The following is a 16,614-nucleotide window of genomic DNA, read 5'->3' as shown; positions in this document are numbered from 1 at the left end:
AAAAAGAGAGAGATTGTACGCTTCCCCCATATCTATGAATTGGCTTTCCATCCTACCTAACCACGTTCCTCTTAACTCAATCGCGAATAGTTTCTTTGACTTCGAATCGTCATGTTTTTGTCTTTCACCTTCTTCTGCCCGTGCTGTTCTCGTTCAATCAATGCTCACGCACTCCACGGCACACGTGTACGCCCACCTAACTCAACCCACATCGTTTACAGACAGTATCCGCACCGCAGCATGCTAGTGAGTCTGGCTTGAAACGTGGCCAGACTCAAGTCTCTGTCCCGCGCAGCCGCGCCTCCGTCCGCCGCCGCCGCCGCTCCGCCGACTGCTCTGCTGTACTGTGGCGTGCTCGGTTCACCTGCTCATCGTGTCTACGGCGAGAGATCGCTCTCCGGCCGCGACGGAACCCGGCAGCTGCCAACTGAGCGCTGCCGTCGCGTCTCGGCGAGCACGAACAGCGGCCGGTGCGCATTGCGTGCGGTCGGGAGGCTGCCGCTCGACTGCCTCCCGACGATCTGAACGCTTCCGTCTGGCAGACGAAAGACGAGGGATCGCTCATGAGACGAACGATGCTAACGGACGCGTCGGCGGATGAGTGGTAAACAGGATAGATTTTTGAACAATGTCAAGCGCGATGTCGTACGATTATATTAAAATTATTATTATGAATCTGATAAATGTTAAATATACTCAAATTATGATTGATTGATACTAAGCCTTACAGTGGGAAGCACCCGCAACAACAAGGGTGTCTATGCATCAGATTAGTCACTGTGCAAGAATCGTTCTAAACGTCGCAGGACGAGATAGAAAACATTGCTAGAGGTGAATTTGCCGTGCATGCCATGCATACGGTAGCATACCTTGTGTGCTATCTGTATGTTGCAGTGGTTCAGGGCGCTTCTTCTCACACGCGATAACCGCTTCGTCGGCTGGGTACTTGGTACGACTCCTGCTCCGGTAATGCGCCTCGCATGTAACACTTCGGCGAATATAGGCAGGTCCGTCACTGGGCCGCAGCGCCATCTACGCATGCGACGAGCGATCCGAGATTTCTCACGTATGCCCCGCAGACCGACCGCCGTCGTGGTAGCGTGTACTTGGTCAAATTTTTTAAAATACTATATTTTGAACGACGGTCAACTTTTTTAAAGAGGTTTTGTTTGACGTGTTAACTAAATTTTTATATTACGTCCATTTTTCTTCTCGTCGAAGAAATATTTGAACTGACTAAGCACATCATTACAGATTCACGGCGCCCCCGCCGCGAGGTGGCGTCCGTCAGCATACTGAGCGACTGTGGCGACAGGTTGAGCGTTTCTGCGTCTGGCAGATGATGACGAGCACCAGACGAATGGAGGTGCCGACGACGCATGCCGAGACCGGGCGATGACGATGACAACGCATCGCGTTGTTGACGTCCGAACATCATGCCGCAGCAGGGGCGCCGCTTGCTCCACGTTTCCGCTAGAGGGAGAAGCAACACAAGGGTCATTCACGAACGCGACGTCTGGGACACAACGTGCAAGTCATACATTTATAGGCAGTACATGCTTGTAAATGCAAACAACAAATCCGTTACGATCTTAGCCCGAACGGGAGAAATTCGTGAGAGTTACCGACAGACACATGCATCTTCTCCGAGCTCTGTAAGCGCTTCCAACCAAACAGATAGACTGACGAGATACATCGCGAGGATCACCCAGAACAGAGTCATGCGGCATACTCCTCACAGATTCTTATCGATCACCGGACCGACCGACGCTCGCTGACCTCTCCTTACTAAATTTCTATTTATCATTTTATTTCTGCATGATGAGCATACAGAGTTCCTAGACGGAGCAATTATTCAGGGATTTCGATCGAGCCGTTCACCTCTCTCTCCGACTCTCCGTCTCTGTCTCTCTGCCCCCTCTCTCATTCCTCTCTCTCTCTCGTCTCTCTTCTCCTGTCTCTCTCCGCCTCTCTCTCCTGCTCTCCTCGGCCTCTCTCTCCGTGTCCCTCCTCTCTCGGCTCTCTCTATCCTCTCTCTTATTCTCTTATTCTCTGCTCGCCCTTTCTCCTCTCTCTCTCTCATGCTATCTCTTCTTCTCTCTCTCTCTCTCCCTCCCTCTTCCTCCTCTCTCTCCCCCTCTCCGTCTCTTACCTTCTACGACGTCAGCAGGAGCGCGGCGCACGGGATCGCGAGAGCGTGACGACCTCGCACGTGGTAGTCTCAGCGTCGCTCGCTGCGCTTTTGCACGATCACGAGAAGCTGGTTGTCGTGATTCGCCAAGTGTCGCGCGTCGACTGAAGCGGCCGCCCGTCCTTCTGCACTGATCACCTGGCTCGAACTCGCTCAACGAGAAGGGATGGGTTTGTTGGGAAAACTCCGAGTAAGGGAGAGAATGCCTCACGCAGTTTTGTCTCGGTCACAATGCGCATCTATACTTCGGATTTTAATTTTTAATTTTAATTCAAACAGCAGTCACAAACAACTTTGGCCTCAAATGTCCGAGTCCGTTAGAAAAAACGAAGTGTGTGTATCGGTGCAAGAAATCGATGCAACATGATGGCGGGCCACCTACCTCCGCGTGAGGCACTCCATGGCTTAACGGTCCCGCCGATGGCGACGGTTTCTCGCGGCGGCCTAGGTGGCGGCCGCGCGCCTGCACCACGCTTTCAGCTAGTTCCAGCTGATGCTGATCGTAGATGCCGCGGCGTTCGCGGCGATGCAGGAGTACTGGCGCCGCCGTCGGCTCGCACGACAGACGTTGAGATGATAAACACCGCTGTCCTGCGGAAGAAGGCGGCATGCGGCGCTCCCTGGCGGCCGGAAGTCGGCTGCCACCGTCCGTCCTTAGCTGCCACGCGATTGCGGCTTACGTGGTTCGCCGCGCGCCGCACTGGGTCCAGCCGCGCCTTGCTGCCGCGCTCATTTCACCGTGATGTCAACGGGTGTCTTCGTGAACCAGGAAACTCTGTACGAGAGAGAGAGAGAGAGATGGGTTAGTGTGTGGGAGAGAGAGAGAGAGATGGGTTAGTGTGAGGGAGAGAGAGAGAGAGAGAGATGAGATAAGTGATGTGAGAGAGAGAGAGAGAGATGAGATAGTGTGTGGAGAGAGAGAGAGAGAGAGAGAGAGAGAGATGGTTAGTGTAAGAGAGAGAGAGAGAGAGAAGAGATGAGATAGTTGGTGTGGAAGAAAGGAGAGAGAGAGAGAGATGGGTTAGTGTGAGGGAGGGAGAGAGGGAGGAAGGAAGACACCGTGATGTCCGCGGGAGTCTTCCTGAACACGGGAAACTCTGCAGGTGCAGGGTAACTAGGGGTTAGCAGTCCAACGGCACAGGGTAACAACTCGTCTCTCAAATCTCTGCTCCAAAAAAAAACCCTAACGAACGTCTAGCTCTGGAGTCGTGAGACGAATAAAAAAAATTCGCTCCACTGTCCATAACACCAACGTAATCTAAACTTCGCTCTCCTGCTCATCTCTTCTCACTACTCACCGTTGACGGTCAGGTAGGCTTTCTGGGAGAAGGCAGTGTCGTGGTCATTCGTCACGAAGCACTGGTACAGGCCCTGGTCACTGTCCTGGACGTTGGTCAGACGCAGCCGGCCAACGAAGGTCACCATGCCGTCGTCCGACGTGCGACCATTCGCGACAACGCTGTAGCCGCTGCTGCCATTGATCGCCTGCAAAAAAACAAGAGGCCGTCAGAGAGGAATAATTAACAGTAGAATTACGCACAGTAAGATAAATAATTGGTAGGCCTACTATAATACTAAATGTAACAATAACTCGAACAACAGCCAATAATCGTTGAAAAACAAATGAGCGGTAAGGATACAGGAAAAACAGAGAGAGGGGAGGCACGAGGTTTGATGAAAGATGGGCGGGCGGCCAATCACAGACGATGTTGCAGACGATCACATGACACTGCGAGCGCGGTCACGTGGACACGAGACGGGCGAGGGTCTCACACACGCGAGCATCCTACCTTGCCGTTCTTTTTCCAGCGGAAGGTCATGGGAAGGTCGGCGGTGCTCGACGCGTGACAGTTCAAGGTCACGTTGCTGTCCTTCAGCGTTGACAGCGTCTCCGGGTGAGTCACTATCATCGGCTTCGGATGACCACCTGCGGCGAAGACAAGCGAACAGCTCGTTAGTGCGCCACTAGGGGGAGACAGTTGTCTGCACAATGATGCACTACAACGGCTACAGGAGAATTGCATCGGTAATGAAGAAATTAATGAGAGAAGAACAAATTAATGACGATCCTCGGATGTTCCAACCTTCTCCAGGTAAACTACACATCTTAAATTCACAAGAAATCTGTGCAACGAAATAAACAAAAACCCATATCATCATCGACATTGATATCGGATCGACTCCACGAATATTGTCCATATTCTTGTTGTCTCTATCAAAAATCATTAAACTTCATGGACGGCTCTTGCAGGAGGATTGCACGCATGCCGAAGCAACTGCATCTGCATCTGCAGCTGCGATGCCATGCGAATCCCACGTCGACACTTACTGCACGTGAAATCTCTCGCGTTGATTTTCATCGGGTCCTTGGCTCGCAGCCATGCTGGGTGGTGGCACTGCAGGGACACCGTCTTCTGAAAGCGACTTCTCGTCACCCAGCGAGGGAGCCACTTGATGTTACAGTCACACAGCAGACTGGCGGTGTCCATGTGGCTGAAGAACGCGGGAAAGGATAGAAATGTCAGCCGACGCGATATCATAATAATTTTCGGGTGCCCTGCTCGGCTACTGGCCTAGTGGGCTAGTGAAGAGATTCACAGTTTTTACTGACGGGTGCCGTTTCCACACTCTATCTCTTTTTGCTGAGTACTAAGCAGAGAAGCAGTGTGTACTATTTATCAAGTCTTTGGTATGACCCGGCCGGGAGTCAAACCCACGACCTTCCACATGATGAGCCGATGCGATGACCGAAGAGAAAGCATTACCTCACGCTACAGGAGTGGCTTTATAGCAACCGTGCTCATGACTAAATCAACCAAGATAACTATAGGCCTATATAGGACGCGCATGGCCTATATAGGAGGCATATGGAACGCGCAGTATGAGGGAAGAACATCATCAATCACTTACAAATCCTTCAGGAAGAAAAGTTCTCCAAAGGCATTGTCCTGAACCGACGATATGTTGTTGCCACGGAGATCGAGACTTTTCAGCTGCATGCATCCCGTGAAGAGGTCGACCGGAATCGAGCGCACCTCGTTGCCACGGAGATCGAGTCTCGACAGACGCCCGAGGCCAGCGAACACATTCCTCGCTTCCTCTCCCGTCCAAGAGATGGCGTTGTTGCTCAGGTCGCTAATAAAAGCAGGAAAGACAGTGTAAAGATGGTGGCCAGAGATCGAGTGAGATTAAAACTGATATTGATCGATCTACTATTGTGAACAATATGTTAGTTCAGTCATAAACCTGATGATACCTTGTCTGTGATCCCTCACCAACCTCACCTACTCCCTCGGTAATGCTACTGATAGATGATTCACTATGTTGTATGTGAGAGAAAGAGAGAGGGGGAGTGAGAGCGAGAGAGAGAGAGAGAGAGAGAAAGAGAGAGAGAGAGAGAGAGAGAGAAAGAGAGAGAGAGAGAGAGAGAGAGATAGATAGAGAGACATAGCGAAACAGAGAGAGAGAGAGAGAGAGGCAGAGAAATAGAGAGGGGAAAGAGAGAGAGGGAGAGAGGGGGGAGAGAATCAACATAATAAACAGTCACTTTACCACCACCACTACTACTACTACTATTCAGTACTCACAGAGCTCTCAGCTGGTTGAGACCATTGAATGCTTTATCTTCGATCTCCATCAGCCTGTTATCACTCAGCAACAACTGCTTCAGCTGTGACAACTTCTGAAACGTGCCAGCAGGTAGCGCCTTGTCCAGTCGGTTGTGCGACAGGTCCCTGCGAAACAAGCAAACGTTAGGCGACAACACAAAACAACGGAACATGCTCGCCCCGCAATGTACACCGATTCGGTGATGCATGCACGCACGCTTAGCAGTTACTTAAACTGACTTGCTGAGGATGACAGTTTACCAAGAGCTTGAAGCACACAATAAAGCACTTATGCGTGATCTCAGATGGGCGTTTTATCTTGAAAAGAATCCCCTTCCCTTCCCCATGTATGCTGACTTACAGTTGCAACAGTGCAGGGCAGTACTCCCAGCTCGTGGGTTCAATGCTTGCGATGTGGTTATGACTCAGGCGTCTGTAACAAACGAAGGAAACAGTAAATAACCTATCGTCAACACCAGTAAATTAATCTCACCGAGAGCTAGCAAGCATGCCAAAACCTAGCAACGCTACAGAGAGAGAACATACAAGCAAACTAGGATAACATACAACTTGTCAACCAGCCAGATGTTTGCTCAGTAAACATTAGCATTATGGGAAGGTTGCACACACGCAATCAATGCGTTCAAACACGCTGTTATCTGCTGCCAGAGATCCTGTCTACACCAGCCAGAGATAGATAGATAGATGGATGTACAGAGGGCGCTGTGGTCTGCCAGCAGGTGGCGCTGAACTTACAGCTGTCGCAGGGTAGACATCTTGAAGAGCCAGCCTCGCGTTACGGCCGTCAGATTGTTCTGATCAAGCTCCCTGCAGAAACAAAGAGAGTAATAATCATGATGATGATGATAATAATAATAATAATAATAATAACAATAATAATTATAATAATGTGCTGCCACCCCTTCCCTGGGTGCTGTCACCTGCCCCAGCTCCCTGTCACCTGCCCCAGCTCCCTGTCACCCCTTCCCTAGGTGCTGTCACCCCTCCATGCATGTTGTCACCCATGCAAACCCTCAAGCTGCCGATCAATGCAGCACGACCTAGTCAAGCTGCTATTCGGTGCAGGACGTGTGGCTAAACGATGACCAGTACCTAACGAACTGACAGTTGACCTGTTGACCCATGCAATCGGTCCCAGCTTGACCGATGGCCTCGGCTCTCTCGTGCTCCCCCCTCCTCTCCCCTCCCTCCGCCCCGTCGCGAGAACAGAAAATGAAAATATCAAATTTACAAAGTAGGTGATCAACGCGATACAGTGGATACACAAACAGTGGCGCTATCTGTCACTCACGCTAGCGTAGACTGACGCGCGACCGCACCGCGCGTGTGTTATGTTAAGGGTTTCGGGAGTGGTGGGGGCAGTCTATGGTGCTGTGGGGTTTGTTGAGGGGCCTCGAGGGAAGAACAGTGCGCCCGAAAAGGAATACAATCCGTGACGCGTTTGTTTTCTTAGCGTTGGGTTTTCCTCTCTGTACAAATAGGGCCAGTTATACGGTTCTGTTACTCTCTCTCTTTCTTTCTCTTTCTCTCTCGCTCTCGCTCTCTCTCTCTCGCTCTCACACACGAACACACACACACACACTCTCTCTCTCTCTCTCTCTTTCTCTCTCACGCGCACACGCTCTCTTTCTCTCTCTAGCCTCTCTCTCTCTTTCTCTCTCAAATACACACTCACACTCTCTCTCTCTCTCGCTCTCTCTCACACACTCCCTCCCTTCCCTTCTCTCCCGTTCCCTTTTACTTACCCCTCCCCCTTACACCTACCTTCTCTATCGGTGCCTCCCCCTCCCCGTCTCTCGTTAACTCTCACTATTTATCTCACCTTACACGGCTTAGTAAAATATTTTGCAGCGTCGAACTTTCCAGATTTCGTTTCCGTGTTTTGCATTCCAGCCGACACTACAGCCGGGCTGTAACAACTCTTTATGATGCTAACTCTCCGCAAAAACTGCCACCACCATGCACGCAAGCCAGCCAGCCAGCCAGTCAGCGCTATATGTTCACTAGTTAGCAGTTAGCTACTCCTAGCACTGCACTGCTCCAGCTAGCTAGATATAGCTAGATCGCTAGCTAGATATAGCTAGATCGCTAGCTAGATATAGCTAGATCGCTAGCTAGATATAGCTAGATCGCTAGCTAGATATGCTAGATCGCTAGCTAGATATAGCTAGATCGCTAGCTAGATATAGCTAGATAAGCTAGCTAGATATCAGCTAGATCGCTAGCTAGATATAGCTAGATCGCTAGCTAGATATAGCTAGATCGCTAGCTAGATATAGCTAGATCGCTAGATAGATAGCTAGCTAGATCTAGCTAGATATAGCTAGATCGCTAGCTAGATATAGCTAGATCGCTAGCTAGATATAGCTAGATCGCTAGATAGATATAGTAGTTACACAGGCTGCATGAAATGCATTGTTCGACCGAAAATATTCGAACAGCTGGGGTGTTTAGAGTGGGACCAGCGCATATGGAGACATGATAGTGCGTCTCGGTGACAAAGAACCGAGGGATGAATCACCATGGTAACAGTCTCATCATCAGAAGACAGACGAACGGACAGTCACTATGGCAACGTCGTACTCACAGCGTCTGGATGGAGTCGAGCCCCAGAACGCTCCGTCCATCAGTGACGTGATGCCGTTACGCTTGAGTCTTAGTGACGAAAGATTCGTGAGTCCGCGAAACACGAGTCCCTCTATGACGGTTAGTCGGTTGTGACTCAGATCCCTAACGAAACAGAGCAGCAAGAAACGAATAGTAAAGTCCATAATAAATGTTCAAAAATATAATAATAATATATATAATAATATATATAATAATTCAAATAATTCAGTCCATAGTAAACGAAAAATGTCAGAGTCCCACTAAACAGTAAATGCTACAGGCCTGCGTGATGGTCGGGCAGGCTACGCCTAAGGCTAGGGTTACGATTAGGGGTTAAGTTAGATAAACACAATTCTAATCCTAACCTTAACCCTCACTCTACTCCTAATCCTAACCCTAACAACATTCACAGCCATTACCCTAACGTCCTAACCCATACCCTAACATTAACGATAGTGTTGCACTGTGGGCAGGGTTAAGGTTAGGGTTGCTAAAGTAGGGTCTGTATACTGGGAGCGAAGGAGCTACACCGGTAGACCTACGTCTGTACTAGCTACTATCAGGAGTGAATAATAATAGATTATTATTATTATTATTATTATTATTATTATTATTATTATTATTATTATTTTAATAATAGATATATTATTATTTACTCCTGCTACTATATGCCATGGTCTCTACTACTGATGTACTGGCCTTGCTACTGACGTACAGTCAAACCCGTATGTAAAGGATCACTAAACGGAAAACCCACCGATACTGTATTTTATAGACCGTTTTATGGAGGTTTCGTCTAGCGAAAGGAATTATTGCGCAGGTATTGCAGCGCAGGTATTTGATTATACTTACAGGGTGAGTGAGGTTGGTGAGTCGATGGAAGACGTGAGCTGTGAGCTGCGACAGGCGGTTGTGGTTGAGATGCAGGGATTGCAGGCAGGTGAGCGAGTCCAGGCTGCCTGCCTCCACACGCGTCAGTCTGTTGTTGTTCACAGACCTGCACGCACACAAACACACATGAACACACATATACAGACAAACACACACGCAATCACGCGATACACACGCACGCACATAAACATCGACAAACACACACATATACATGCACACACACAACAAGTAACGCCACGCACGCAACGCAACACACTGACAGTTCACATCACAGACACGGCGCACGACGCGACGCACACAAACACAAGCATGTACACGTCATATACATGCACGCGCGCGCACGCACGCACACACACACACACACAGGGACAGTCACAAGCACACGGAACATGTTCATTACACATAATACATGTTTACAATACCATTACAAACACCAATAAATATTATGAAATAATATACAGATAATAAATCCATAATTCATAGATAGCTAACGCATGAACGGGGGTAGTGAAAAACCGCTAGGTCATCAAGCGAGCTACACCTATAGAGTACCGAATGATGACGTCACGGTGGCATGACAACCGAGCCTGCTGTTTCTACACAATACAATATGCTCCTGGTAAACATTAACCTGCGCGTGTCGTGTTTTTGTAGCCCGATTGTAACCATCATTGCTGAAAGTCATTATTGGCAGTTTTTATAGATTTCCAAAGGATGGAAGTGAAAAGCAACGGAGGGGGGGGGAAAAAAAATTAAAAAAAAAAATTTAGCAAAAAAAAAAAAAAATTCTAAATTTTTTTCCCCCTTAATTCATTTCAATATTTGTAAGAACGGAACACTTGCTACCGATGCCTTACCGGCTGTCATGCCAAGCCACACACTCGGGTTTTACGTACCACAACAACATTTTACAGCGAGCTAGTGGCTACACTAATGGAGGCCAGTGGCTTGTGTAAGAACCAGGCCCCGTACCGTTGTCTGCCAACGTGACGTCACACTTCGGACTTCTATTTTATATATATATATATTATATATATATATATATATATATATATATTATATATAGTATATATATTATATATATATATATATATATATATAGTAACGAGGGAATCCATTAGCGAGAGGTGAGCCTGCTACCCAGAGCGTCGGTACTCACAGCTGGCGTATGTGCGTGCCGTTGGGGAAGCTGAGACTGGCGAGCAGGTTGTGACCGAGGTCCAGGGTAGCGAGCGCGGGGATACTGCGCAGCGTGTGCGGCGACACGGCCGTGATGCTGTTATGCTGACTGTAATACAAACAACAACAACAACAACAATTATAACGTCTGCATAATCACGTGTAATCACTTACTTACTAGCGGCAGCGACACCGTCTCACACCGAGATGGCGACACTGATGAACTGATGATGATGATAAAGATTAACACAATAATATATAAATAATGATAATAGTGATAATAAAACAATATAAAAACAATAAAGATTACGAATAACAACGATAATTGCAGCAGCTGCTGTTATCATTACAATTAGCACAAACAACCACGTTGCAAAAACAAATCCCTCACTTCCACGTGTTTATTGTGCAAATCTCGTACATTTTCCCGCCGTACCCCGTAATTTATAATATATGATCAAATAATCGCTTCCACAGCTCTGTAGTTCTTTTGAAACTCTACTGCGCTCAATGAAAATCACGTAGGGCTGGGCGTACATAATTTTAGTTAGATAAATTTCCATTGTCTTCCCCATCTCCGTTATTGCGGTTCTACACTGTAATTTTGATGAAATTATCGTGCAGGCACACATGCTGGCCCCACAGCGGCTACGTGATGCCAGGCCCTGCATGGACGCATAGAAAACGAGAAATGATGTATGATTATTAGAAAAAAACATATCGTATCAGAAAACCATTAATGACGCCAGCTGTTCAACCTTTCTCACCTGCTCTCTCTCTCTCTCNGCTTGTGTGCCCATTATAATGACGACGTTGTGATGATGTTTGTGTGGGCGGAGGGGTTGGCGGCGGTGATTGTCTACTGCTGCTGCTCTCGCCTCGCCATAACTGGCTCTGCCCTCTCTCATCTCTCTTCATGCTCTCTCTCTCTCTCTGCTACTCTCCATCGTCTCTCTCCTCTCTCCTCTCTTTTCCTCTCTCTCTGCTGCTCTTCAATCTCGTCTCTCTCGTACTCTGCTCTCTCAATCATCTCTTCTCATCTCTCTTTCTTCTCTCATTCTCTTCGTCTCTCTCTCTCTCTTCTCCTCCTCTCCTACTTCCTTGGGCTCTGCTGTGTCGCTCTCCTCTCTCTTTCATGTCGCTGTCTCTCTCGTCCCTCTGTCTCTCTCTCTCCGTGCGCTCTCTCTCTTCTCATCTTCTCGTCTCTCTCCCTCTTTCCTTCTCTGTGCGCTGTCTTTCTCTCTCTCCAGTCCCGCGCGCTTCTCAATCCTGACTCTCTCTCTCCTCCCTCCCTCTTCCACGTCTCTCTCTCTCTCTCTCTGTCATCTCTTTCCCTGCCTCTCTCCTCTCTCTCTATCTCTCTATCGCCGTCAGCTCTCTCTCTCTTCTCTCATGATGATCCCAATACCCCTGTCTGCACTCCTCCCACCTTCCTTCTCCTCCACCTCCCCTCCCCACTTCCCCTGCCACGTTCCCTCCCCCACCTCCCCTCCCACGTTCCCTCCCTCCACCTACCCACTCAGACCTACAGCGGGTTCCTCCCCTATCCTACTTTCCCCACCTCTCCCCATTCCACTTCTACTCTTCCCAATTCTCCGCACCATTCTTCTCTCATCCTTCTTTCCCAGCAACCTCTCCTTCCCACCTCTCACTTCCCCACCTCTACTTATTCCCTCTCTACCAACTCACCTCTGTTATCACCACTGATCTCGTCTCCTCCCCCACCTTCCCTGCAACCTTCCCTTCCATCTCCCCCCCACCTTCCCTGCCACCTCCCTCCCACCTTCCCTTCCACCATCCTCTCCCATTCCCCTCCCACCATCCTCTCCCATCTCCCCTCCCACCTTTCCCACCTCCCCTCCCTCCTCCCCCACCTCCCCCTCACCGGGGTACGGGGTAGTTCGGCCTCCGCTTGAACCCCATCGTCCTCGCTCCTGCGTTAGCAAAACACTGGTAATCACTCACGCCTGACATGCGGGCAAACACAACAGCTCCCTGCTTCCACTCGCCGCGTCTGTCACGCATTACGACGACAGCAGCAGCAGCAGCAGCAGCACAGGAGAGATGCGGGGATGTTGCGGGGATGCTAGGGGAGGAGAGCGGCGGGAGAGGGGGAGAGAAAACATCGATAGCTCAACAACAGACGAGAGAGAGCCCTGGATTAATCGTAAGCGAACGCAAACGTCGTCGTTCGCAACGTGGTTTGAGTTTTCGTCGCGCGGTAACGCGGCGGCGGCCCGCTAGCTGTAGGAAAACAAAAACATGCGCAGAAAGAGAGAGGGCTTCTTTGCCGAGCGAGAAGGCTGTGCGCTGATCCAAAGAAAGAGAGCGAGAGAGAGAGAGAGAGAGAGAGAGAGAGAGAGAGAGAGAGAGAGAGAGAGAGAGAGAGAGAGAGCGCGCGCGCGCGCCTCCCCTCGTTCTTCCCCACGCCTTTATATTCATTCCTAGATTGCTTCGTAAGACACACGTGTGAGACGCATGTGAAACGCATATGAGATGCGTTTGCGATGTATATGAGACTATTTGAGACATATATGAGACTATATGAGACGCGTGTGAGACAGACTCCAGTCTCAGCTGGGGGTCCGGCGCGACATCGTCGGTCGTAGACGCGGCAGCAGGAGCGCGGGATGCTGCGACGGAAACAATGCACGAGCAGCAGCAGCATCTTATCTGCATCCCCCCCTCCTCGCTCCGACACTGAATCAGAAGCCATCTATCAGGATGAGGACGACGTGCCCCCGCGGCCCGACATCTACGGCGCGCATCTCCGGTTTGAATTGCAAATCTCCGTTATTTGCACACAGAAAGAACGAAATGGAAATAGAGAGAATTGGGAAGAGAGAGAGAGCGAGAGAGGAGAGATGAAACGACCGAGTGCGATCCGCTGAGGCGAGCGCATGAGAGATGAGAAAGATGAGACAAGAACGTGAGAAAGGATGAGAAAGAGGAGAGAGAGAGAGAGAGAGAGAGACTGTGAGAGAGAGAGATGAGAGACTGTGTGTCGTTGTGTGTGATGAGAGAGATGAGGAGAGAGAGCGAGCATGAGAGTAGGAGAGAGAGGAGCAGAGGACGTTAGCCGGCTGGCTGTACGGCTGGTGTCGATGACGGTACTCTTGTGTTTATTTACCTCGTCAACTCAGCAGCGCCTACAGACGCGCTGACACACGCAGCCAAGGCAATCACGCACGAGCACGAAGCAAATGTAGCGGACAGAATAGATAATAAATACCATGCGTGCGTGCGTGCGTGCGTGCGTGCGTGCGTGAGCGTGCGTGCGTGAGCGTGTTTTTTTACGTCCGTGGTGTATTCGCGCGTGCGTGCGTTGCGTGTGTAAATGCATGTGCGGCGTGTATGTGCACGTGCGTGTGTGCGCGCACGCCTACACGCGCGCACGCACGCTACTGCAAAACGCGGGGGACTCTACCATAGACGGGGGCACTCTACCATGGATAGCGGGCATCCTACCATAGACAGAGGGGGTGACGTAGGGGAGGGGCCTCCCTGACATATCGATGGGGGGTCATTAGGAGGGCTAAATGACTACAGATGGACAAGTAAGTATCGTCTGTCACCCCTGACATCGCACCCGACAGTTCTACCAGCAGATCCTTGCTCCCTCTACTTACAGAGGAATAGGAGAAGTGCGAGGAGAGAAGAGGCGGGAAGGCACGGGGAGAACAGGCAGGGAGTGCAGGGAGAGGAGAGGGATGAGGGAAGTAAAGAGAGGGGATAAGTAGTGCGCGAACATCACATGAGGAGTGCAAGGAGAGGAGATGAGGCGGGAGGGAGGCGGGGAACATACATGGAGGAGTGCAAGGAGAGGATAGGCTGGGAGGGAAGGGGAGGGAGGCGGGGAACATACATGGGGGAGTGCAAGGAGAGGATAGGCTGGGAGGGAAGGGGAGGGAGGGCGGGGAACATACATGGGGGAGTGCAAGGAGGGATAAGCGCTGGGAGGGGGGGAGGGTAGGCGGCGGGAACATTTTACATCGGGGGATGTGCATAGGATGAGGATAGGCTGGGCATGGCGAAAAAGTGCGGAGGGATGGCGAGGTGAAGCATTACAGGGGAGTGCAATGGAGAGGATTAGGGCTGTGGAGGGGAAGGGGAGGAGGCGGGGAACATTACATGGGGAGTTGCCTAAGGAGAGGATTAGGCTGGGTAGGGCGAAAAAGGAGGCAGGCATTGGAAACATACTAATGGGGGAGTGCTCAAGGAGAGGATAGGCCTGGGAGGGAAGGATGGCCGCGGGAAAGGAACGCCGCTACAGCTGGGGGAGTGCAAGGAGAGCGGAACGGCGGCAAGGAATTGCAGGGGGAAGGGTGGGAGGGTAGAGGAGGAAGAAGGGTGAGAAGGAGCGTGTAAATGAGAGGTAATTTGCTCCCGGTCCTCGTGAATGTTTAAACTATACTGTACGTAGCTGCGGAAGTATTGCGAGAATATAGATATATATATATATATATATATATTATGTATGTAGGAGTATATATATATTAATATACTATATATTATATATTAGTTATTAGCTATAGCGAGGGATAGTATTTAGTCGTAGCGCAACTTCTCTATTCATCGCAACTTCAGACCCCCACGGAGGCAGGTTTATCGGCTATACTCGCGGAATCATTAGTGTTTTTAGCGATTTTATATTTTAGAATGTCAGTGAAACGCGTACAGCGAAGCATCCGATTATGCTCTGCTACGCACGCACGCTTACGCACACTACGCACACACACGCACACACACACACACACACACACACACGCACTCACGCACATCGACCACACGCACACTCGCGCACACACACATCACACACACACACACCACGCACGCACGCACACACGCACACACGCACACATCGCACAACACTCACAACTGCACACACTCACACACTTCACTACATCACACACTCACACACTCACACTCACACTCACACTCCACACACACACGCACACGCACGCCACGCTCCCCACGCAAAACACACAACTGCGCCTGCGAGTGCCAAACGCAAACGCCCAAACGTCAAACTGCAAACGACTACGCATAATACACACTATCACGCACGCACGCCACACTACACTTCACACACGCACGCACGCACGCACGCCTACGCACGCAACGGAGCACACACACACTAAATATGCCATACACAGCTCTCGATGAGCGCATGAAATGTCCACCCTGCAACGATCCACATTTGCGCTCGTCATGTGGCTGCTCTTCCCATCGCTAGTACTGACAACAAACGTTGCCCGTGATGCTCCATACACGGTCCTCCAACGACGTGCGGAGTGCTGGTTCTTAAGCGTTTAGCTCACAACTCGTGTAGAGTGCCAGCTGACAAGGAGTCGTGAGTGGATGGAAGTCTTATATATATAATATATATATATAATATATTAGTTATTATATTATATTTATTATATTTACATTATATCTATATTAATATTTATCTATAAATATATTATAATATATTATATTATATTATATCTATATTATATCTATATTATATTATAATATATTATATTATATTAGGCTACGTTCAGATTATGAGAACGGCGGTGACAACGCGTGTAGGAATAATATGAGCTTTCACTGTCTCGTTTCCCGAACAAGCAATAGCTTTACTTATATTACCAGTTTTATAGTCAGAGTTAATAAATTGCTTTTTTTTAGATTGTTTACTCCTGAGCGAAGCAATGCGCGCGCAACACGCCAGCACACGCGTTCCACGAGAAAGAACGAGGGACGGGGCGGGGGGTAGCTAAGGATGAAGGAAGGCGCTGGCCAAGCCACGGGTTGATCTATCTACACTGTGATAGCCCTCATCAGGAATCTCTTGCGGCGGTGGTGGTGGTGGGGGGGGAGCCACACACAGGTTGAGCAGCTAACCACCGCACATCTACAACAAGCGTTCCACGTTGCCGCCGCAACCAGAAAACATTCAGTTCTCTCTCTCGCTCACTACACACTACACACACTACACACACACACTCACACATCACCATCAACACACACACACACACCACACACTATCACCCACGCGCTACGCGCACACACACCACACACACGCCACGCGCTACGAACAGCACGCACGACACACTGCGCGCGCGCACT

At 49.8% G+C, this 16,614-nt stretch overlaps 1 protein-coding gene across 2 annotated transcripts in view; it reads right to left on the bottom strand.

The window, feature by feature from the left end:
• LOC106810868 (leucine-rich repeats and immunoglobulin-like domains protein 3) overlaps positions 1–16,614 on the bottom strand; it is a gene marked incomplete at its 5' end in the record, with an annotated part of 32,890 nt that overhangs the window by 4,065 nt on the left and 12,211 nt on the right. Inside the window, 10 exon segments of one of the 2 annotated variants that reach the window (XM_014814334.1) lie at positions 3,490–3,676; positions 3,982–4,118; positions 4,521–4,684; positions 5,102–5,326; positions 5,779–5,925; positions 6,161–6,232; positions 6,556–6,627; positions 8,408–8,550; positions 9,280–9,424; positions 10,478–10,606. In XM_014814334.1, coding sequence (XP_014669820.1) covers positions 3,490–3,676; positions 3,982–4,118; positions 4,521–4,684; positions 5,102–5,326; positions 5,779–5,925; positions 6,161–6,232; positions 6,556–6,575 — 952 coding nt within the window. 2 annotated transcript variants of the gene reach the window in all.

Source organism: Priapulus caudatus, unplaced genomic scaffold (assembly GCF_000485595.1).
Source record: "Priapulus caudatus unplaced genomic scaffold, Priapulus_caudatus-5.0.1 Scaffold479, whole genome shotgun sequence".
Classification (NCBI taxonomy): Eukaryota; Metazoa; Priapulida; class Priapulimorpha; order Priapulimorphida; family Priapulidae; genus Priapulus; species Priapulus caudatus.
Note: the sequence above shows the minus strand (reverse complement) of the source record. Positions and strands in the feature narration are given on the sequence as shown.